At 39.8% G+C, this 23,321-nt stretch overlaps 3 protein-coding genes across 4 annotated transcripts; 1 reads left to right on the top strand and 2 right to left on the bottom strand.

Annotated features, from left to right (window-relative positions):
- Positions 1–351: 351 nt before the first annotated feature.
- Positions 352–14,248, bottom strand: LOC308328478 (serine/threonine-protein kinase ICK-like). Of its 2 annotated transcripts, XM_080782322.1 has the most exons (15): positions 14,030–14,248; positions 12,297–12,573; positions 11,323–11,377; positions 9,890–10,011; positions 9,721–9,800; positions 9,438–9,570; positions 9,145–9,316; positions 6,621–6,788; positions 5,059–5,439; positions 4,320–4,355; positions 4,011–4,216; positions 2,898–3,040; positions 2,427–2,543; positions 1,766–1,873; positions 352–1,209 (listed from the first exon to the last, which is right to left on the bottom strand). In XM_080782322.1, exons 2-15 carry the CDS (start codon positions 12,395–12,397, stop codon positions 1,058–1,060), a joined length of 1,974 nt encoding a protein of 657 aa, XP_080638448.1. In that variant the 5' UTR covers positions 12,398–12,573; positions 14,030–14,248; the 3' UTR covers positions 352–1,057. The 2 variants fall into 2 exon arrangements, with proteins under 2 accessions (XP_080638448.1, XP_080638449.1); XM_080782323.1 differs by lacking the exon at positions 4,320–4,355.
- Positions 14,249–16,951: 2,703 nt separating this feature from the next.
- LOC308328219 (glutathione S-transferase 3-like) lies at positions 16,952–20,912 on the top strand. The gene is made up of 7 exons (XM_080781967.1): positions 16,952–17,128; positions 17,236–17,338; positions 17,437–17,488; positions 17,901–18,033; positions 18,133–18,274; positions 19,478–19,603; positions 20,543–20,912. Exons 2-7 carry the CDS (start codon positions 17,252–17,254, stop codon positions 20,678–20,680), a joined length of 678 nt encoding a protein of 225 aa, XP_080638093.1. The 5' UTR covers positions 16,952–17,128; positions 17,236–17,251; the 3' UTR covers positions 20,681–20,912.
- A 149-nt stretch (positions 20,913–21,061) lies between these two features.
- On the bottom strand, positions 21,062–22,708 carry tmem14a (transmembrane protein 14A). The gene is made up of 5 exons (XM_080781968.1): positions 22,652–22,708; positions 22,049–22,131; positions 21,824–21,925; positions 21,592–21,679; positions 21,062–21,468 (listed from the first exon to the last, which is right to left on the bottom strand). The coding sequence occupies exons 2-5, from the start codon at positions 22,122–22,124 to the stop codon at positions 21,426–21,428; spliced, it is 309 nt and encodes a 102-aa protein (XP_080638094.1). The 5' UTR covers positions 22,125–22,131; positions 22,652–22,708; the 3' UTR covers positions 21,062–21,425.
- Between the last annotated feature and the right edge of the window lie 613 nt (positions 22,709–23,321).

The raw sequence follows: 23,321 nt of genomic DNA, 5'->3' as shown, positions 1-23,321 counted from the left end.
AACAGTCTGTCTTGAGAGACTAGTTGGTGAGTCAAGCAAGTCCAGGCCAGCTCTGGTCATGGGCAGGTGTGCCTTCTAATTTTGTGACAAAATACACACACATTTGTTTGTGTGTGTGTAGAATAGATAGTGCAACATACAGTATATGGATATATTAAAATGTACATGATGCATATAAATATACATTTATGTACATCTAGATAGATAAAGATAGTTATAAACCAGTGACTACTGCATCTTAAAAATATAAATACTAATGTAAATGTATGCATCTTGAAGTGTATTAATAATGGATTATGAGTCATACAGTAAAGTAGGCCTATAAATAACATTTTGAAACCTGACATGGTATCAAGGAAAAATATTTAATAACACTTGATAACTGGCAGTTGAACGGGCTCACAAGCCCAGATCTCCAGGTGGGACGTAGACCAAGTTAACAGTTTGTATGCTGAGACCAGCAATAATTTGCATTGTATTTTCTTTCCTTGGATTAAAACACAGACTTGAATTAGTGAAAAAAACACAAAATTGGAAAACATTTTGCACACAAAATATAAAATAATACCTGGATTTGCAAGATTAATGTCATGAAACAAACAAGAAATATAAAACTTTTTTTTCTATCACTGAGGCAAGAAATTCTTTGGCAAGAAAACAAAAAACAGTAATGTGTATATAAATCTGTAATGTGCATAATGCATTGCATACTGAACTGTTGAAATGGAAATGGAATACAAAACACATGGCAGTGGTGTAACCTCATGAGAGCAACAGGTACTATATAGAGAAATACAAAACATTGAGCAAAAAATTGTAATCCACTGATTAATGACTTGAACAACTTGTTGGTTTCATTTAGGCGTACGTATACACAAATAGTACATCACACAAGTAGGTAATGGTATATAATTATACATATAAAGAAACAAACCTTTTATTGCTGTATAAGATGTATGTACATGTTTTGATTATAAAACACCTAGGCTCGACTCTTTGGAGAGAAAAGAGTGTTGCCGTCTCATCCAGGGCATAGATCAAAGCCCCAGAGAGGCTACTAGCGGTGTCCATATTTGGCAGACCAGTCTGTCCGTCCATGGACATTCTGGCCAGAGGGTCGAGGCTGCAGAGCAGGGGTACTCTTGTTGCCTGACGGCATGTAGGCTGAGGCACTAATCTGACCTCTGCTAGATCTCCAGGTTGCATAATCTAAGACAGAATGCAAGTAGAATGATTATTAAAATGATTATTCAACCTGGCACACTTATATTATTGGGCATGTCATTATAGGAGAAAATTGTCAAAACGTTTAACATTTAAAGAAACGGCGAAAATATCATATTGGCTATTTTCACTATTCGTCATACAATGAATATATAGGGCGTAATAAGCCTAATTTATTAACTACTGTATCTAAAAGCCTGAAGTGCAACATTATCCTTTTGTCAACCCTTGTGGTGGAGTACATATATTAAAAGCTTTACACAGCACTGAATATGTATCAAGAACAAATAACTGCAATCTGAACTCTATTACTATAATTTCAGGCACGCGAACTATCGGACAAGAACAAAAAACAAACCAGGACAAAAGGAAATGCTAGCTGCCCCCTTTCTTATTGATATCATTACGCATGTCGGAAGGAAGCAGAAACAAAAATATGTTTTACTCTTGTGTACCTGTAGTGTACACAAGATGTAACAATAAAGTACAACTATGAATCACTTGACAGTTAACAAATGAACATGACTAGATGTGTCCTCACTTGATGCTGGTAACTCGGCCATAGATCCACTTTGCCCTCTGTTACCCCCAGAGCCAACCTCTTTTCTGTAAAAGGATGGTACGTAGCCGCTTGGTAGAGTGTTTGTACCTGCAGTTAAGCAAACAAGCATGGATTTATGACACCATGATGACCTTTAACCCATTAAGACCTGAATGCCTTCCGAATCAGTAGTTCTTCTCACACTTCCAAAAATGTTCAAAGATATTCAAAAATAGCAGCTGTACAAGCTCACAGGGTGGCACGAAGTGACCCAATGCAAGCTTGTTTATCTGCTATTGAATAGCCAACACCAAATTCTAAAATGACACACAGATGCTTTCCTGGTTTTAATGGTATAATAAAATAAATACAAAATGTAATAATAATTGTGAAAAGATCTGTAAGCTCACGTGTCTTGTTGTGAGCTTGTTGTGTCATGTATTTGAGCTAATTTTGCACAACACTGGTGTATACCAAAGTATAATAAGAGGGCTAGTAATTCAGAAAAAAACAATTTAGTCCACTATAAAAAAAATACAATTAGATTTTCTGTGTAGACTCGTAAAATATATAATAATAATGTGATTCCTTATTATACGCTTAATTGAAAATAATTATCAATAACTAAGAAGTCGTTTCAGCCATAGTAGTTTTAGTTTACCATGAGTGCCTCTGATTGGCAAAGTCCCTCCAAATGGTATATAGCTGTTACTCCACAGGTGGCTTCCACCAAAGTCTTTGCTGGCGTTAATTGACATATTCTTTTTTGTACTTATTCCTGAAGGAAAAGACAAGCAAATATCAAATACACTAAAAAAAACAACAACCTTAAACACAAGTTTACCCTACTCAGATTTGCAGTACTTGAATTTGAGCTTTTTACAGGGAAACAACTTTTCATTTGTTAGACCTTCCTCAAGTTGACCTGAGGAAGATCTAATGACCAAAACGATGACTAGTGTGCACAAATAGCATTTACCCCTTAACAGTTGAACCAATAAGCTACATATTGTATCAAGGACTAAACTGATACATGTATAAGTCTGAAGTCAGTCAAGACTAGAGTGACTTATATTTGAATATAAACAAAAGCAACAATACAGAAACAGAGGGAACATTTCTAATGTATTACCAGGTAAATATCTTGACTGCTTCAAGTAATGCTGTTTAGCAGAGGCTGTCCTTGACGGCTCCAGGTATGTAGTAGACTTATTCAAATTTAAAGGTGCCTCTTCCTTGCCGTTAGGTCGACTGAAATCCAGAACATTTCCGTATCTGAAAAATAGTGGGGTTAAGATTATTGTTCATACAGGCCTGTTATATTGCTTTCTGTAAAATATTTCCATGACATGACAGCATGGCCCCAACTAATTGAAAACATCTTATATTTTGTATACATTACCATTTTCATACCATTGTATCATCTAATATAACCAGACAGAATATCATAAACCAGTGGTTCCCAAACTGTCAAGGACCCCCACATTGACACTCATTAGCCCGCGGAACCCCCATTTGATATGCCAGGGAGCCCAATAAGAGAAGATTTTCATGGCTCTAGCAGTGATTTTCAACCAGTTTCATTTCAAGGACCCCCAGTTTGACATGCATTAGTCTACGGACCCCCATTTAATAGCATTTCTATCTCTGGGACCCCCAATTCATATTGTAAAATCAATGCGAATTTAACTCTGAGAGCTTACAAATGGAACCAAATGGACCCTAACAGGTCCATTTGTAAGAGTTACAGACCCATAAGGGTCCATTTGGTTCCAAACTATATCATTTAGCTGGGTCCCCCCTGGAACTCCCTCAAGTACCCCTGGGGGTCCCCGGACCCCACTTTGGGAACCAGTGTCATAAACCACCAAAAACAAGATAACATTTAGTTTGGTTGAACTTCAAATTAATTTGGATAGTTGAAATATATAATTTAGTTTACACAAAACAACAAGCATTAAAAACCTTATAATAATGTAGGCTAACATTCTGCAAAAATAGATTCACCCAAAATAACGTGTGTTCTGAACTTAAATCTGCTATTTATGGGGGTGATTTGTTGTAGAGGGGAGGAGGGGGCCATATAGGGTTTAAGTGGGGGGGGGGGGTAATAAAGGGGTTAAGACAGTGGTTAAGACAAAGAGCATTAAGATAAAGTAAGTTTACATTAAAATAAAACAGAATAAGAGAAAAACAGAGAATTGTAAAAACAAAACAAAAAAATCTGAGAATTGTAAAATAGCACCTGCTCAGTGAATCTTCTCCCTGTCTTGACTTCTCTGAGGAAAAAGGAGTTTTGCTGAGCATACTCAATGATGTCAGCTCAGTGTCTTCATAATCATCCCACTCTTCACCCTTAACAAGACCTGTACCATGGCCCCAGCGGCGACGGCCTGCCTTAGGTTTCATCTGATAACCCAGTAGGTTTGCATTCTCAGACTCCTGTCTCAGCTGTCAAAAGAAAGGGACAGCCAACGTTTTTTAGGGATATAACATTTTATTAAGTAAAATTTGTATATTTGTATATTAGGGTTCACCAAATCTTGACGTTTACCCAACAAGTTGAATACTGGGTTTTATTAAGAATTGGCTATAAAATAGAAAACAAAACCATGTAAAATTCAAACTTAATGAAAAGCTTTATGGCATGCAATTTGTGAGGCATTTACATTATTTCAGGAAACACCTCGTAATCTTAGTCTGAGCATGCCAAAGCAGCAAACCTCTCCATAGACATGATATCCGAAATCCCCCCCCCCCCTGCCAAAATACCCCTCACATTCACTAATGAAGAGTCTGTTTTTAATTAACTGAAATATTGACTAGTCATTAAGTGCATTCTTTTGTTTCAACTCTCAAGGCCACAAAGGCTGAAAACTTCTATTTTCACCTTATGGAAAGCTGATTGGGTTTTGAGGTTGGTACACTACATAATACATTAAAAGTTTAATGGATAAGATGTGCATACCAAACATTAGGATAATGGGAAATATTTCAGATGCCCTTAAATTAATCTTGTTGACATGTCAATGTATCACAGGTGTCTGTTGGAGACTATTAGTATAGGCTACAGTGATTCTGACCGCAGTAACGGCCGTGCACAGCGTTTGGATTTCTCTCGTTTCATGTTTCGATGGGCAGAGACATTTTGTTTCCCACTCGTCTCCTGACATCATTAGATCACATTATTAATGCTGCTACCGTAGATTTTATTAAGCTCGAGTGCTTTCACTTCTTGCAGAGGATAAAAATAGGGACCTCAAGATTTTACTGTGCATACTGTACTCGTTTACCTTGCTCTGGAGGCCCTTGTCGACAATGTAAGGAAGATGACTGTGTGTTGTGGCCTCAGTGTCCTCTTGCTTCAGGGTGTGCTTGGGTTGCTGCTGTTCTCGCACCATATCCGTGTGCCGCTGGTACCCTGGGGCCTGGACAGCTGCTGATACCGTTGATGGTTGGATCTGCTGAAGGGGCCTGGAAGGGGAGCAGTGTTGGTTGGGAGGTGGATGCTGAGCAGGAGGTACTGGCTTGAGAAGCAGGGGCTGAGGCAGCACCTTCTGCGACTGTGGTGGTGCTGGCAAGAGAGCGAGACCCGGCTGAGGCCGGCCCTGTTCCAGGATCTGCTGAGGAGTGCCTAATGCCTGACCCACATAGAAGTAAGAGTACCTAAGGGCCTGCAGATTGAAACGAGTAAGATTACAGATTACAGATTACACATATTCAAGTCATAAACTGGCTTTGACAGACAGATCGGTAAAATGGGTAGTCTGATAATGGGTACAATGGATATTGCATAACCCGGTGGGGAATGCATTTCAACTTGCATCGTTTCCGAGTAGGCTGATGTCCAATGGGCACCGGTCTAGTTTCGTAAAAATAATACTCCAAGCCCATATCGTACGGCATACTATAGCACGTCGTTTTTCATCATTTTTTAGGATTTGAAAAAAATGAAAAAAACGATGGGTTATAGCCCATCGTTTTTTGAATTTTTGAAAAAAGAAAATTGTCCTCGTTTTTCATCATTTTGGACCATGGGCTAATTTGGGCTATAGCCCATATCGTACGGCATACTATAGCACGCCGTTTTTCATCATTTTTGAGGATTTGAAAAAATAAAAAAAACGATGGGTTATAGCCCATCGTTTTTTTTATTTTATTTATCCTCGTGTTTCATAATTTTGTATGTAGGACTAGTAGCATGCCAAAGTTTGTGCTATTGCCATAGAGAATGCATTGGGCGTTTAAGTTAAATAACTCAGAAACTATAAAACATTTAAAAGTAAAAAAGTTCCAGCATGTGTCTCCACAGTAAGCTGAATAATAAAAAGTGTGAATGGAGTTTCTAGGTGAAAGTGATTTTTGACGTGCCAATGTCTGCCATTGAGCCCCATTGTAAATTTGAAAGCACTATATTTCTAAAACTATGAAACATTTCAAATATTCCTTTTCAGGCAAACATGTCCACCGTAAGATGAACCTACTGTACCTGTTTAGCAGCTTTAAGTTTATATCACTTACCCTTCCTTTAAATATAAATATTTGTTTACTGTAAATGAGCCATCATTATGTGATAAATGACATGATGCCAGTTGGTGCATAGACTTGCATACTCACTGATATCTGATACAGTATTTAAGACTGTTTTGGAAGCATTTCCAATACTGGAATGGGAACAACTCTAATGGTAAATGGTCAAGTAAGTAGACTGCAAAGAAAACAATAAAGTCCTACAAAATAACTAGGTAAGCATCAAACCTAACATCAAACCTAACATATGTCTAAACTCATCTGAACAAGTAACCAACAACTGTCCATACAGTAATTATGTCTGTATAACTACTAATAACATTACCTGGCCAGAGGCTGGTCTCTTCTTGGGATCCCATTGGAGCAGGTCTCTCATCAGGTGAATGGCTTCAGTACTGGCATTTGGAATGAGTGTCCGCAGGTTACTGGGTACACACTGAGGCCAACGGAAATTCATGGTACTTGCCAACTGGAAGCCTTCAGACCAGTCGTTCTACACAGAGAGAGAAACAGGTCGTCAACGAACAGTTCTTCGCACAGGAATCTTACAAGATTAATGACAGTATATTGGATGAGTCAATAGTATAGAAACGTTTGTGCTCTCTACTAGTGAGGAAGATGCGAGAGCCTAGGCCAGCATAATAATCCAACGTAATCAGAAAAAGGATTTGTCTAAAAAACATCAGCATAGTGGAGATTAACATGAAAAATCGGAGAGCAGATAAAAATAGGTCATGAAATGACTAAATTCCAATGCTGGAATACATTTTGTAACTTTTTAAGCAAGGTATGAATAACGCATGTATTACACGTATAAGTCTTACTGTGCTTAGCTGTGATTCCATAAAGGTCTGAGAGAACCTTTTAAATAATGCAAAAATAAATCCACTAGTACGGTTATGGTTAGCCTGAAAGTACCCAAGCTTTTCTTGGCATAGAGGAGCGGATAAAACTAGTGCTGGAAACATACACCAGCTCCCTACCATTTTCATTCATGTTTTGTTTATTCTCGAAATTACACTGAGTAATCAAAATCATTTTCAGTGTCGAGTAATACAATATCATATAGAAAAAAAACATCACAATACATCAGAAGATCAGGAAAAGAAAAAACTAAAGATATACATGAGAATTACATAGCATTTTATAAAATGCTAAGATTTTAAAATGATCTAAAAACATACATATTGTGGGGGTCTGTATGCTCACCAAGGTTTTAAAACTACTCAAATGTAGATGTACCAATGTGGTCAGTTTCAATGTTGTTTGCAGGTCATTCCATGTATTAGGGCCACAGAAGCCAAGTTCAGACAGAGCTAACTTTTGGTACCTTGAATTTGGGGAAACCACTTGACCAGGTGTGGTAGGGCTCAGAGTCCCACAAAAGATGAGATGTATTTAGGACAATCTCCAAGCATGGCTTTATACAAGAACAGGTGCCAATGCAGTTCTCGTCTCTGTCAGGGAGGACCATCCAACCTTGTTATATAAGATACAATGGTGAGTACCATAGCTATCACGCGTAATAAATCGAATCGATGAGTGATAAACAGAGTCTAGGGATTTAAGAGTGGATGCTGCTGCACGTCTATAGATTATGCCTCCATAATCCAAGACAGACAGGAACACTGCCTCAACTACCCTCTTTCTGCTAATGACTGGAACACTGCCTCAACTACCCTCTTTCTGCTAATGACTGGAACACTGCCTAAACTACCCTCTTTCTGCTAATGACAGGAACACTGCCTAAACTACCCTCTTTCTGCTAATGACAGGAACACTGCCTCAACTACCCTCTTTCTGCTAATGACAGGAACACTGCCTCAACTACCCTCTTTCTGCTAATGACAGGAAGACTGCCTCAACTACCCTCTTTCTGCTAATGACGGAACACTGCCTGAACTACCCTCTTTCTGCTGACAGGAACACTGCCTCAACTACCCTCTTTCTGCTAATGACAGGAACACTGCCTCAACTACCCTCTTTCTGCTAATGACAGGAAAGCCTTATTTCTATACAAAAAGCCAATTTTCTGTCGCAATTTACGAGCAAGGACTATGAGCCTGCCTCCCCTCCCCACGCCCATGCCCCACATCCTCCTCCCCGGTAGAACACAGCGGAGAACACTGACGTTAAAACAATATATTTGACATGGCCTACCCTGTCACAATGAAGTCTGCTGATGAAATATGGGGTTGTGCTCAAACATCTCTTTCAATTACATGATCTCGATCTGGAATTTGGACTCAGTAATCATGAAGTATTCCGACTGCTTAACCCATTCTGACCGGGCACCCATTTTGGTGTTGGCATCATGTTATGCTTTAGCTATTGAAAAATAGCAGATCTACAAGCTCATATCGCGCCACCGAGTGGCGCGATACGAGCTTGTAGGTCTGCTATTTTTGAAAAATTCGAAGAACGACTGACATTTTTAGAATCTGATCTCAGGTCAGAATGGGTTAATCAGACCAGTGTGTGTCCCGTGGAAACCTCGTATGAATCTGATCTCAGGTCAGAATGGGTTAAATTGGGCTGGTATTCTCACTGTTGCAGAGTATCAGTTCTGCTGATATGTGATTACTGGTACAGTGGTGATGAATCTAAGAATTTGCTCACATTGTCGTTCTAGAATTTTCCTGTTCTTTGTGGAAAGTCAAGAGTAGTCATGTGAATAAAGGTGTTTCCATCTCCTATTTAGTGCAGTAAAAGGGTGGTAGAGTAAATGGGAGGTGTTAGGCTCACCTCAAGTGAGCATAACACGTTCTTGAGAAATTGATTGAAAATATGCACATTTTGGCTATTGATTTTATTTCATTTAGACATGCACAACCAATAAGAGATCATACCTTCTTTGGCGTTCCTAAGACTTGGCATATTTTAAATATGGTGTCGACCTCACTGGAGCCTGGGAAGAGAGGTCTGAGGGTGTACAGCTCTGCCATGATGCAGCCGACAGCCCATTGGTCTATGGGGGAGCTGTAGGAGATGGATCTCAGCAGCACCTCTGGTGCTCGGTACCTGGACAGTGAAGAGAATCTCTTCATATGGTTTTGTGATCTGGCTATTATAGTATGGTACCTGTTGAACAAGTGTTCAGCCAAGATGAACTTTACAAGTTGGTTAAGTTGGAAAAACTCACCATCTAGTTGAGACATAGTCTGTGTACGGCGGACGAGATCTTATTTCACGGGCTAGACCAAAGTCTGCTATCTTCACCAGCTCTGGTCCCATGCACAGAAGATTCTCAGGTTTCATATCCCTATGAAAAAACCCTAGGGGAAGTATATTGGATGATCAAGTGGCATGTACAGTAGATCAAATACAATAAAAGTAAATTTCATGTGAATCACAATTAAAACCAGTTAAAAAGAATGCTTGCATATCTAAAGCAGTGCCCTGTATTGTTAAGCTGAAAAGCATACCATGCTTATGAATGAATGCCATCCCCTGCAGTATCTGAAACATAATATTTCTCACAGCAGATTCAGGAAACAACCGAGTCCTGAAACAAACCAAAAAACAAGTGCATCAATAATAGAACATGATTTTACACTTCTCTTCTATCTTCTAACAGAACAACAAACAACATACCTGTCTTTCATTAGTTGATAGAGGTTTTCCTTCATGTATTCAAATATGAAGTATAAGTGGTCGTTTTCTCGAATGACCTCCTTTAGTTTGACCACATTGGCATGGTTGAGTTTCTTTAAGGACTGAAATAATAAAGAAACAAATTAAATACCAACATGTGCATGGCCCAAAGGGAAACAATACAACAATGTAGGTCTACCCATGCCAGACAATATACTGCAGCACATTCAAAAAGCATGTCCCAACTTTTACAAAATATAAATCAAAAATGCAAATAAGACAGGTTTTAAGAGCAAAATGTATTCTAGGGGTAAGTGTAGCAGAAGTAGGTGTTTGATCCTTAAAATGGTGATAAATCAGTTTATAATCAGTTGGTAAGCACTGAGCAGGATGGAGAAGTATATCCATGCACAGGAAATATCTAAGTTTAACCATGCTATATTTTAGTAAGGGAAAAGCCAAAATGAGACTTTAGATTTCTGATGTAACAACATGCTGCACTCATAATCTTAGGGACTCTTATGCCTAATTTATGCTTTGTCGTACAACAGTGTCACGACTTGCGTGCCGAGAATAGCAGCTCTACAACTTCACAATGCGTTGCGGATGCGATGCATTTGTAAGCCTCTCAGTGGGCTATTTTTGGCACGTGTGATACAGTCGTAAGACGAAGTATAAATTGTGTTTTAGGGACTAGTGATTTCTTGCCAAGTTGCCATATTCTCCTCAATTAAATTCCAGCTCTAGGAAAGGGACATCGAGGCCAGGGACAAAAGCTAGAGGTCAAACCAAAGGGCACAAGAATCACCTTCACATTCTTAGAGCTGGTTTGTGATTCTGAGCTGTGAGAAGAATTTAGACAACAGCATTCTCAATAGGTGTTATAAATAATGATAGCTAGTAACATTTGACAAGAGAACAGAAATGTTCACAAAGTACAAAATTGCAATTGTGAAAAACAATATTATGATACAATGAACAAGCTCATCAAAATTCAAAACGGTTCCAACATAACTGTGCCATTGATTTGAGAAGGGTTATTATGACATTGGTTAGGTTTATTAGGCGAGAGCACAGTGTTGTTTGTTTGTTATTTGTTGAAAAGCAACTTGACATGAGAAACGTTACGTTCTACTATTAAACACACAAACTGGAGGATGAGCAAGAAAGATCAAATTATCATGTATAGTAAAGGTGCAACAGGTCAGGAACCACTTCATATTTCTAATTAACCTATTGATTAACCATTAGTAACGGACAAAAGATGTAAAGGATGATGTGTTGGACAGTGACCTCATGAGTGGAGGTCAGGCCAGACAAAATAGTAACATTAGTAATGGGGAAACAAGCATAAAGGGTGTGGAAATAGGGTTGACCAGTGAGGTCAACTGAACTCTTCCTGGAGTTGAGGAGAAAAAGAAAGAAGAACTTACTTTGACCTCACGAAGGTTCATGCACTCTTCCCAGGAGTAAAACTTCCTCTTCATTCTAGAATGAAATATCGGCTACTGGTCACTGATTATGAAAAACAGTTAATTTAATTAAAGATGGCTTTCAGGGGAGATATTTTGATGAAAACAATCCTGTTGTCCAACTCATAGACATAATGGTAGACGCCCCTTTCGGCTCTAGAGCGTATGTGCTCAAGGCATAGAGTATAAAGAAGGATAGAGACTGAACTGGCGTGAAGCTCCGCCCCCCCCCCCCCCCGCTATTCATGTCAGTGGAAGTTGCTCAGTGGCGTTTTGAAGCACCAGGAAGGACCGTCTCAGAACGTCTACTTCCGCATTTGACCACCAAATTTTGGTGGTCAAATGCGGTAGTGCAACCGAGCGCTCAATGTTAAAGCCCAGCTGCACGGGGTTTCCTCGTCATGAATCCACGGGTCCGCCTGCAGTCCTTCCTCTTACCACTAGGGCCCAGTGCTTCAACGTTGGAGCGCCTCACTGGCCCCTTGGCTCAAGGCAGGGCAAAGAATTCCCGAGATTCCTTGCGAAGCCCTGCGGAAGTATGAGTGTGCGTCACAGAGCGCATGTTCGGGTCTGATAAGTCTTGGAAAAGATGCGCTGTGATTGGCCAGTAGTCACTTGAGTGGCAGCGTGACGTAGTGTGCCGTCCACTCTTCCTGCGTACCAGTGTAAATTCTTCCGCCCTCCCGTCAACACACATGGCTCCAACAAACTGCAGTAGCCAATTATTATTCAAAAGTAATATCACATCCGCGATGCAATGTGATCTTGTATATCAACTGTTCTGTGCGCAATGAAGTATAAATGTCTCAGAGGTTGAATGGACTGAAACCAGCGCTCCCAAAAGGTTTGGAGATCTGTTGGGAATTGATTACATGAAACAGTCACCCATGCGCCCAGTCCCAATGTTTGTAAACAAATAATTGGTCTATACTCACTTCTTTATAGCAACCAGTTCCCCTGATTCCAGACTGCGACCAAGGATGACAGAGCCATAGGTTCCATCCCCAAGTTGTCTGATAGATGTGTATCTATTCATGATTTCCTGTCTTCCACAACATTGTCTGGGGGCAGATACTAAATTTGTGCAAAAGAGAGATCTCTGTGTTTCCAGGCAGATGCTGAGTGTAACCAGATTTCCCTGTGACAACAGCAGTGGACTACGGGCAAAGTTGGAGCGCACATGTTGTCATGGGCTGGCCTCGTAGCTGAAAGCTTAGGAAAGAGAAAGAGCAAGATAATCAGTTAATCATGCACCAATTCAATTATGCATTGTGACTGTATGAGCCACATGGATACTTGCAGTTTAGGTACAGGTACAGGTCTCTGGTCCACAAGATTCGATACACCACCAAGATACCCATGTACCTGTCTAAATACTTCCTTAATGTAAACGAAGTCCACACCCACAACACCAGAGGGAGTGCAACAAACCATGTACAACCCAGATTAGGCACAAAGGGACTAAATTATTTTCGCTCCTATGCCACCAAAATGTGGAACGCCCTACCAACAGTCATTAAGACATGTGAATCCCTTGACTCCTTCAAAACCACTCTCAAAGGGCACCTATGGACGGCTGCAATTCGAAACTAAAACCCGTAAAATCTGAATCCCCCCCCCCTTTTCCCCTTTTTGCTTCCTTTATGATGAATTCCTGTTCTGTTCTTTAACTATATAGAAGTGTCTATTTTTACGTCTCTAAATGTTTTGATGAATTGAACATGGTGGACCCTCTTGTAAACGAGTGTAATGCTTAATTGGGTCGTCCACTCACAGTTAACAGTCTTTGTATTGAGTTTGTGCTTGAAATGTACTGTAATTCTGCAAACTGTTAATAAATATTTCAATCAATCAATCAAAGGTAGGGGGGTCCAATCATGATTACTTGATTATGACATGTCATGTTTCAGGGCTACGTACATTATTGCATGCATAAAGTGAGTCAGTCAGGGGGCCTTGGCCCCCATGAGGATTCTTTGGGGAGTCCTCGGCCCCCATGAGGATTTTCGGGCTATTTCTAAAATCTTGGGGGGGGGGAACATTTCGGTTCATGTAAAACTAAAATCACACCCGTGTGAAGTGAGTGGTGCAACTCCTTGTGGGGGTCCCCGGAAGTTCCAGATCCACAGGACCACAGCCAGGGTGCCGGCCCGTTTCCGGCGAACCGTATTTTCGAGCTCATACCATAGGGCTCATACCCACCCACCCAGCCAGCCACCCAGCCACACACATAGCTCCGTAAGGGAACCACTCAAAAAACACCAAACACAACAGCCTGGTTGCTTGCGACTGTAACCTTAATGATGAAGTAGCCTACTTATCTTAACGTTATTGACTGTCATTTTAATGTATGTTGTTAGCGTGTCTGTCTGCCGGTTAATTGTAACAGAACAAACTACTCGGTAGTGAAACCATGAAGTCCGACTCCAAACTAGAGAGATAGGCATAGGCCCATCGATCTATTCATTCGGGAATCGGGAGATGTTCTTTTACTCGTATTTCCTATCGCACAGCTGTAGTGGGAAACGTTAATGTTATGTTCTGCGCGATGGTGGGCCATCATCATCCCATGAGGCTCACAGACAACTGAGATAACGTTAGCCAGAGATCATCGGATTAATGTGAGAGTTAATGATTAACATACAACCGTAAAAGGAACAACACTCACCCGCCTGGATGCGCACATACTAGCCTAGCATTCATCATGTTTTAGTCAACAACAGGCCAGCACATTTTTGTGAGATGTCCGATTGATGTGATCATAAACACAATTGTGTATGTATGGGTAAATAAACTCTATAGGTCCTTGGTAATTTGGTATCATAATATCCTGTTGCAGGGCCTCCTGCTGCACAGCATCACAACAGGCAAATCACAGCTGCTCCGCCCGCCTGAGTGCCAGAGAGATACAGGAAATAAAGAGAGAGACAAATCCAGTAGATGGCGCTAATGCAAAATAACAAGGAAACTTCATCCATATGATATGATCCATGGAATCAACACCTTTGCCTTGGGCCCCTGTGCACACGTGTGTGTGCGTGCGTGCGTGTGTGCTAGAGTACACACTTGCACTCCATGCATTATGCTACCCTATAGGCAATTGCCTTGCCTATACGAAATATCCATGTGTACAGTTATATTATACAATGTATATGCCACCAATTACAATTACACTAAGGATCACAAATGGAAACAAGTCCCCAGGACTTCTTTGTGTTTTTTTACTAATAAAGTATTCAATAAATCAATTAGATTTTTGATAGATAACAAAGTAGCCAGTATGCTTCCACAGGGACTTTAAACCGTATAGGCAAGTGATTTTCCTTGTAGATATTCAACATCGGTACTAGCTATCGGTTATCTACCATAACAGCAGCAATGACAATGTTGACATCGGTTATCAGTATCGGCCAGAAATGTCACATGGGTGCGTCCCTAAAAATGATAGCTCTGACCTAACCTCACCTCACCAGGCTTTCCACCACCTCGGAGGAAGCTCTGGCCTGGTCTGGGCTTGTAAAAAATCTAAAATAAAGTACTGATCATAAATAAATAAAATTACCCAGGTGCAATGGCATTTATTTTTCCCTTTCTTTTTTTTTATTATTAATTTGTTTTATTATTGTATTGTATTGTATTGTATTGTCTGTATTGTTTTATCTTTTCTGTAAAGATTTCGTTGTGTAATGTATTTATTATTTTCTTGTCTAGTTTTGTTTCATTTGTTGTCTTAATTGTTTGTGTGACTAAACTGAAAAAGCAATAAAAATTTTGAATCATAAAAAAAAAAAAACTCAAACCCTTAGAACTCCATATATGGAGCTGACCTGTTCTGACATTCCATAATATGTTGATCCCTCCCCACCCGTCCTTCCTCTTCGATATCTCCCTTTTGACTGATTGATACCTGTCCATTCAAACTCTAGTACAACTCAATAGGTGAGAGCGGCTTTGCTAATGGGGGACCATTTAAAACAAAAGCTGCTTGCTGTGGTTCGCTACTAATAGAAATGTGCATGCACAGTTTTCAGAAGTTGGACAACTTAGACTGGGCCAGATCTAAATAGACGTGAACCAAAGGAGAATAGGCCTCTGTGTCAAAGTGCCAGCACTCACCCAGCAGTATGACGTCACCCAGGCGGATGCGTGCATGTGACCTGGCTCGCCCTTCAGGGCGACGTCGCTTCTCTCCCTCAACGCATCTTACTGGTTTATAGCATGTTAGTATAGTACGTTTAAATGAGAAATATAGCAAGACAGAAATCGACAGAAATGTCAATGACATTTTCCATTGGCTGTATCCAGGTTGTTCATTCGGTATATATTGCCTTGTTACTTTATTCTTTATATTCCACTGACACTAATTCACATTTAATGAGTTTCAAAACATATTGGTTATCTATTGAATACTCTGATACTGGAGATAATCCGGGTCTTTGATAATCCAGATACTAGACCGATTATTTTGAGTTCATATTATCTATTGGAGTCTTGGACACTGTAATACAGACATCACCTGATATTACAATTGAAAAGTAAGGCAGACTGCCACGTGCAGTGCCTCATTTGGATGTGTTTGAAGTCTTGGAGCTTGACTTCCCTACGTTTCTCCTACAAATGGGCCTTGAGCTTGTTTGGAGGTTCTAGCAGGGGAGTGCAGCTACTGGTATACCAACGATGCGCGCCGGGGAGCACGTCCTCTGACACCGAGCGCGGAGCTTCGGGAGGGGACACATATGGAGCGGTGAGGGAGGAAGGGGACACCCGCCTAGCCAGCCAGATCAGCCGAATCAACCCTAGCGATCAATGGGGTGACAGATGTCGCAGCCAGATCGCCCTCACATCCGAACAGAACTAAGCTACCCACAGTTACTTATACTTGACCATTTTTTAACCATTTACAGGCACGGTTTTATTGACTATTTCAAAAATCCATACCGCCACAGCTAAATGTATGCATTGCCCATTTGCTTGTTTACAATGTTAAATGTAGCTTTATAATAATATTTATTTAACCATAACGTAGTTCAACAGCAGTAGGTCCCATAATGCCTTGTTAAAATGTTAATGAGTATTTTTTGGTTGGTTACCAACACCACATGGACGAGACTCCGAGACCAATCGGTTATGGACCAAAGCCCCATGTGATCCCATTCTCTGCACGTGGACCGGGGCTGGAGCGGATACGGAAACGGTACATGCATGAATGTGTGTGTGTGGGAGAAGAGAGTGGGCAAACGTGCAAACTAGCGGATGCAGATCCGCAGTAAGACGGGCACTAGACATTATAGTAGACAGGATCTGAGCAGTAAGCAGTAGCCTGGCCGCCTGTCGTTGTAACTGGTTAGGTTGTTTAGCCTTAACAGATCAACCGGGGCTTTCCACGGGTACTGTTATCAATGCTGCTGATTGCAGATTTGCAGTTCCATCTTGTCCTTTTTTTCCCCAACTGCTCCAACTTTGTTCCAACTTCCAGGCCACCGATTGGCCGGTGCCCGGATCGTGCAGTCTCCCGCCCCTGTTTCACATCAGGCCTGGTCCCGCCCCTTTCTCTCAGTTTCCAAAACAGCACGTCGATATGCCTGTTGATCGCACCACTGACACCAGGTTGGGGCATGTGATCGAGTGACAACGGTGTTCTTTCTGTATTGGCCAATATCTTGTACCTCCCTGCCCCTCCCCTTGGACATTGTCCAAATTTGGACAATTGTTCGTTTGTTTTGCGGTTCACTTTTACCATTTATTTTTCCACGACTCACTCACCTCAGTAAGTATTAGTGTCTGTTCTTAAATATAATAGTAATTAAATCGTAGTGAAGCATGCATTGATTAAGGAAACATGATCAGCATGAGCATCTCTTAACCTTTCTACAGATTTCCATTTCCAACAATGGCAGAAAAGGTTGTTCTGCATTACTTCAATGGGAGAGGGAAGATGGAGTCAATTCGTTGGCTTTTGACAGTTGCTGAAGTTGAGGTAACACGGGGAAGCATTTTTCTCTACAGTAATAGCTACAAATGTTTCTACATTAGTGATTGTCAATGTTATTTACGTGTTGTCAATTTCATGTACAGTTTGATGAAGTGCATTTGACAACTCGTGAACAGTATGTCAAACTTTTGGGAGGTAAGTTCGTTATACATGAGTACTGTATATTCTACAATTAGGTATATAGGCTACTCTATTATGTCAAGCACTTATATGCTACTATATTGACTATTACTGATATTACATTGAACTTGATTGATGATTCGTCGTCTCAAATGGTAAATGACTCACACATACTTTGGTCCCAGAATGAAAGTATCATCATGTACTGATTACAATACAGATTAGATGTAAATAAATAAATACGGATACTCAGAATTAGTATTATAGACACATAAGGGTGCATACTGCATACTTGGATACATAAAGGTAGGCTACCTCATGTATCCAATTTCATAAAGGTAGGCTCATGTATCCAATTTCATCACCCTCGATGTGTGACTGAATTTCCTGGATGAATAAAGTGCGTTCTTATTTAATCTTATTTTAGATGGAGATCTCATGTTCCAGCAGGTCCCCATGGTGGAAATTGATGGCATGAAACTTGTTCAGACAAGGGCTATACTGAATTACATTGCAGGAAAATACAATCTTGATGGGAAGGACCTCAAAGAACGTGTAATGTATGACTCATTTCATGTATTTATATTATTTTCGTATTGTAATTTTTTCAGCTCAGTCACAAAATGTGTTTGTATTTTATTAATATGTTGTTCCTTTAGGATCAACATGTACTCAGAAGGATTGAGGGACCTCATGGAAATGATTATGATTCTGCCCTTCATGCCACCTGCAGATGTTCCAGCTAAGTTGGAGACCATTCAATCTAAAGCAACTGAGCGCTACCTTCCTGTGTTTGAAAAGGTACAATTAAAAACGTGTACATATAGCATTAAAACATATCTGTCTAAAAACTAAGCATTAGAATTACAGCAGCAAATTGATTGCTTGCTTCAGTTCATATGACAAATGGCAAACATTTTTCCTATGAATTCTGTAGAAACTAGAAAGGTGCGTCGGAGCAGGCAACCAGTGTGAACTAGAAAAAGTGCCCTTCTATGGGCACAGGTCTCCACCGAGGATAGGACTGTGTGAGATGTTTGGCAAAATATTTAGGATTAATATAAACATGTTTTTTTGTTTGTTTCTTTTTTGCAACAATTTTCTTCATTTTGTTGAAGAAATGCAGAGCCAGATCACTCATAGCATCTCTGAGTTATAGCTAAAAACAGGAATTGGCCTGTAGCGCCACCATGAGGCTGATTTGGAAAAGAATGAGTGCCATGTCGTCCTCTGCCTAGTGGAAATGTGCGTGTATAATTGCACGGAAATTGCACACTGTGTTTGATTTGTGGCATTTTGTTCTAAATGGACCAATCATGTGAGTTTTGGAAGCCAATCTTAGTCAATCAAGATGGAAGATGGGAAATGGTGCAGATCCGTGTTGATCACATGACTATGGAGATAGTGTATACCGAATTGTGTGATATATGGATAAAATGTGGAGTAATCTACAGAAATGTGTTTTGCCTAAATCGGCCTCATGGTGGCGCTATAACAGGCCGTTGAAGAATATTCGGGGCATCCAGGGAATGTGTGTGTAAAGTTTGGCATGGATCGGGCCAACGGTGGCAGAGATTAGCTGGTAACGGACGGACGAACAGACAGACGCACGCACACACGGACGGAGTGCAAAACATACTCTCTCCCCATGCCTTCGGCCTGGTGGAGAAAATAATTAGAAAAAGGAGGTCCCGCACACTGTCTTCACTTATTAGCAGAGAGGTCCTCGCCTCTCTGAGTTCCTATACTAACCATTACCTGTTGCTTTTGTAACTAGATACCTGATGAAGGTCGTGAGACCGAAACTAATATACTGCTATATAAGTGAAGACGGTGTGCAGGATGCTATTTTTGAATTAAAATACAATCAAACTTTATTTTGTATTGTTGTTCATTTTATTATTATTATTTTGTCCAATGGGAGACTAGGGTTAGCGTTGGAGCTGTCCCTGGAATTATGAAGTTCTATTAACTACGAAATATTCTGTATCACACTTCTTAAAGGCACTCTCTGGCGCCATACACCTGGTGGGAGGACAATTAAGCTGTGCAGATGTAGAGCTGCTTGAATGCACTCTGATGCTGGAGGAGAAGTTTACTGGAATTCTCTCTCAGTTCCCCAATGTCAAGGTAGGCTAAACTTTTGCTGAATGTATGTATGTATATAGAGGCTCTGTGTGATCTTATAAGTTTTGTCTATAATTGCATTGGTATGTCACAGCATTTGCCCTTTCCTGGTACCCTATGAACAATATTGAGTCTTCATTGTCAACCTTTGTTAAGGTGATGACAGTTGGCATGGCACCTGTATTCATTTGGACTCGACTGCATCATACAATATTTAATTTATACCTCACTTCCCGTTATCTTATCACAACGCTAAGGAAGACATATTGGGCTGTATTTTGCGTGTCTTAAGTATCAGGTCTTATTACTTAACTTAAGACCTGGAGGCGTGATCAATGCCATTTGGCATTGAGTGGCCAAAGAGCATTGACCACGCCTCCAGGCAACGGCGTCAACTTCAGGAGTGCTTGAGGGCACAAGCACCCACTGACAAAATAATAAGCCAAAAAGCACCCACTGGCTGAAGGCTGAAGCTCCCCTCCCCCTGGTCATTTTGTCATGTAGGCACACACCTTTACGGTGTTCACAGAACGGGTATTGTAAAGAGCCATGAGCCGGGAGGGAGGGGAGGGGCAGCAACACCGCCGGGTAATCTCCACACTGACTTGAGACTTGACAAACAGAGGGGCGGGGGGCACCCACTGCCGTAATAGGAACCTTCCGCCACTGCCTCCAGGTCTTAGAAATAGAAAAACTGAAAAGGGTGCTGTCTATTTCCTTACACCTTACTACTGCAATGAAAAGATCACATAAAATTAAAAAGCAGAGGCATACATCTAGTTTAGGAATTGGTATTGGTAGCAATGACATCAACATCACTTCTTTCTTTAATTTGTACACAATGCACTTCTTTGTATACAACAGTCTGAAATTGAGAAAGTTCAAATGTCCTGTTTATAAAGATAACTACCAGTGTAAATGAACTGTTGTCCTTCCTTGCAGTCTTTCCAGGGTAGGAATATTACCTTTAAACCAGCCATCACTCGATTCCTGCAGCCAGGCAGCAAGAGGAAGCCTCAACCAGATGAAGATTATGTAAAGACTGTTTTGGCAGTGTTCGATGTCAAATTACTTAAATGAGAATCAGCTATATGCTTCTAAATAATTCTTATGCTGTGCCTTGATTTTATAATTTCATACATTATGAAATTCTAATGTGTAGGACATATGGACCAATTATTATTCTATTTCCTCTGTATCCCATATTGTTTTATATCTGCACACATGTACAATGTATTACAAATCATATGAGTTTAGTCACCTTTGCACACAATGGCTTTTTACAATGGCATTAAAGTTTTAAGCATCTCAACTTTATTCTTCTTTCATTTTGAAATGTTAGTGCATGGATGATCGTGTAATATTTGAATACATCTAATGGTATTTCAGCAGTAGTTTAATGGCCTATATTCCTATAGTCATAAAATAGCTCCTACTGCATATTGCAGTATGGTGAAGACTAACACCATGTCCTATCACACCATACACACTTACTGTACTTCTGTAGTAATACAACATATGTATTGTAAACACATTATTTAAGGTAACGAATCGTTCATGTTCACATCTGTCAAAATGTAAACAATTTAGTTCGATTTAAAAAGTACTGCACAAAAGCAACAGCGTGCACTTGCAGAACATTTAACCACTTTCAACCTGGTGTCCCCATTTTGGCTTACGTTCTTAAAAACCTTTCAGAAATACAAAAAGTAGCAGATCTGCAAGCTCATAACGTATCAAAATGACACTGGAATGCCTCTGTTATGTGGTTGTTGGTATCCTTTGTAGTGGCATAGCCCCATGTTTTGGTCAATGTTTTTTTCCTTCAGGCTATAATCAAGAGAAGCAGTCGTAAAACCATCAACAAACTGTAAGAAAGACAGTTATACAATGATCAGAACTGTAAATATCAAACAATACAATATCATTTTATGACACATAAATGATTAATTGAATCAATCAATGTTTGTCAGACCTTTTACATTACTGACCTTAGTCCTGCCATAATGCCAGCAGGCATTAATTTTCCTGATTTCTTGAATCTCATTCCCATCACAACTGTGAGTATTCCTGAAGCAACTGAAAAAAGGAAGAAGTATTCCTCATAGTGATGGTACTGTCCTTCAGTTTACATTAATACAATTATTGGCATTCCACATATTAAAAAGTCATGATATTAAAGTGGGCTCAGACAGTTATAGCCTACTATACAGGTATACTCACATAGAGAGACCTTGATGTCATTTGGGTCATTAGAGATGTTGTAGGCGCCATATGCAGATACAACACCAAAAAATAAGCCAGCTATCAATGACATCACACTACCTAAAAATGAAATCCAAAAAGAGATATTACATATTATTAATGACAACTTCATTTTATGTAGTTATTTATGCAGCATGGAGTCCACAGTTGAGCACTGTCCAAATGTGTTAACTTAGTTTCAACCTTTTCTCTTGTATCCCACATATCCTCCCAGTCCCAGTGCTATGGCATAGCTGAATCCAAGCCAGTCAATTGCCATCGCTGAGCTGTAGAATAAGAGTGAAGTTGACCAGCAGGTGTTTTCATTCATGATTTAACAGTAATTGTTATTAAAGTGTTCTGTATTGCTTGACCAGTGTAGTGACCACATCTCTTAATTCTAAAAACGAAAGAATGTACAATCTTAGCTTATACATTGAAATAGCTGACAACCTATAGCATAATGCTAAATATGATTAGCCAAACATGTCTGAAACAAACTATAGGCTATCTACAATAGACATCTAGTTATTTCCAAATTCGTGATTGATTATGGTTTTTAACATGTTTGCAAGTAGGCTATTTGGATCAATGGTTAATTGTTACATCGTAATAATAACTCATCCTTTTTTGTAATAAAATATATATAAATGAACCGTATAAAATTAAAAGTAAATATAAATATAGATGATATAGGCTAATGGCACTGCGACACTGCAACACATATCCATAAATAACTTAAGCATATACTTCACTAATTGTAGCCTATTTTCGTATGTATAATGAGTTGAGGACAATAGGACATACCTTAAACTCTAGTTTACGTACAAACACGACGTGTCTGATCTGCTGTGCTCCAGCACTAGACTGGATTGGATTCCTCTTCCTCCTAAAACACAGCAGCCTAGTGCGTGTCTAAAAAAACCCATCGTCTGGAGGGACGGGTGTGGGATTTTTTTTTAGATTATAATTATTTATAATCACAAAAATTGATCTAAGAAGGGTAACTGGAGTTTGTATAATAAAATCATACATTTTTGATGAAGCTAAAACGAACGTTGGAGCACGTGCAGATTTTGTTTTGAAATAAATAAATCAACTTTAAACTGTTCCTACGGATAATGGGATATACTAGTAGTGTACTGCGCATGCACCACCACCTTCAGTCAACCCAGAGTAAAAGAAAGATACATCATATTCATAATCATAACTGAAGATATATACGAAAACATTAAACTACCCTGCTTATTTTCCATGAAAAATGTATTGAACAGGTTTCAGTAATACTGTAAACTATATTGTACAATGCATGTGGTTACCAAACCTTTTCATGAAGGACCCCTATTCAACATTTATTAGGCCACGGACCCCCATTTGAAAACATATGCCAGTGATTCCGAAACATTAATTTCATGAACACCCATTATGCTACGGAACCCCGATTTAATGGCATTACGATCTCTGGTACCCCAATGTA

Source organism: Protomyctophum bolini, assembly GCF_963924005.1.
Source record: "Protomyctophum bolini genome assembly, chromosome: 14".
NCBI classification, from domain to species: Eukaryota; Metazoa; Chordata; class Actinopteri; order Myctophiformes; family Myctophidae; genus Protomyctophum; species Protomyctophum bolini.
Note: the sequence above shows the minus strand (reverse complement) of the source record. Positions and strands in the feature narration are given on the sequence as shown.

What these genes read in the sequence shown, in the direction of transcription:
- LOC308328478 (XM_080782322.1), bottom strand. Translation starts at nt 12,397, where the DNA reads ATGAATAGATACACATCTATCAGACAACTTGGGGATGGAACCTATGGC. An exon ending in GACTATGTCTCAACTAGATG is followed by an intron (nt 9,317 to 9,437) that starts GTGAGTTTTTCC and finishes TTCACTGTCCAG; the next exon opens with GTACCGAGCACCAGAGGTGC. An exon ending in TCTTAGGAACGCCAAAGAAG is followed by an intron (nt 6,789 to 9,144) that starts GTATGATCTCTT and finishes CTCTCTGTGTAG; the next exon opens with AACGACTGGTCTGAAGGCTT.
- LOC308328219 (XM_080781967.1), top strand. Translation starts at nt 17,252, where the DNA reads ATGGCAGAAAAGGTTGTTCTGCATTACTTCAATGGGAGAGGGAAGATG. An exon ending in TGACAGTTGCTGAAGTTGAG is followed by an intron (nt 17,339 to 17,436) that starts GTAACACGGGGA and finishes TTTCATGTACAG; the next exon opens with TTTGATGAAGTGCATTTGAC. An exon ending in GACCTCAAAGAACGTGTAAT is followed by an intron (nt 18,034 to 18,132) that starts GTATGACTCATT and finishes TTGTTCCTTTAG; the next exon opens with GATCAACATGTACTCAGAAG.
- tmem14a (XM_080781968.1), bottom strand. Translation starts at nt 22,124, where the DNA reads ATGGCAATTGACTGGCTTGGATTCAGCTATGCCATAGCACTGGGACTG. An exon ending in TGTGGGATACAAGAGAAAAG is followed by an intron (nt 21,926 to 22,048) that starts GTTGAAACTAAG and finishes TTTCATTTTTAG; the next exon opens with GTAGTGTGATGTCATTGATA. An exon ending in TGACATCAAGGTCTCTCTAT is followed by an intron (nt 21,680 to 21,823) that starts GTGAGTATACCT and finishes TCCTTTTTTCAG; the next exon opens with TTGCTTCAGGAATACTCACA.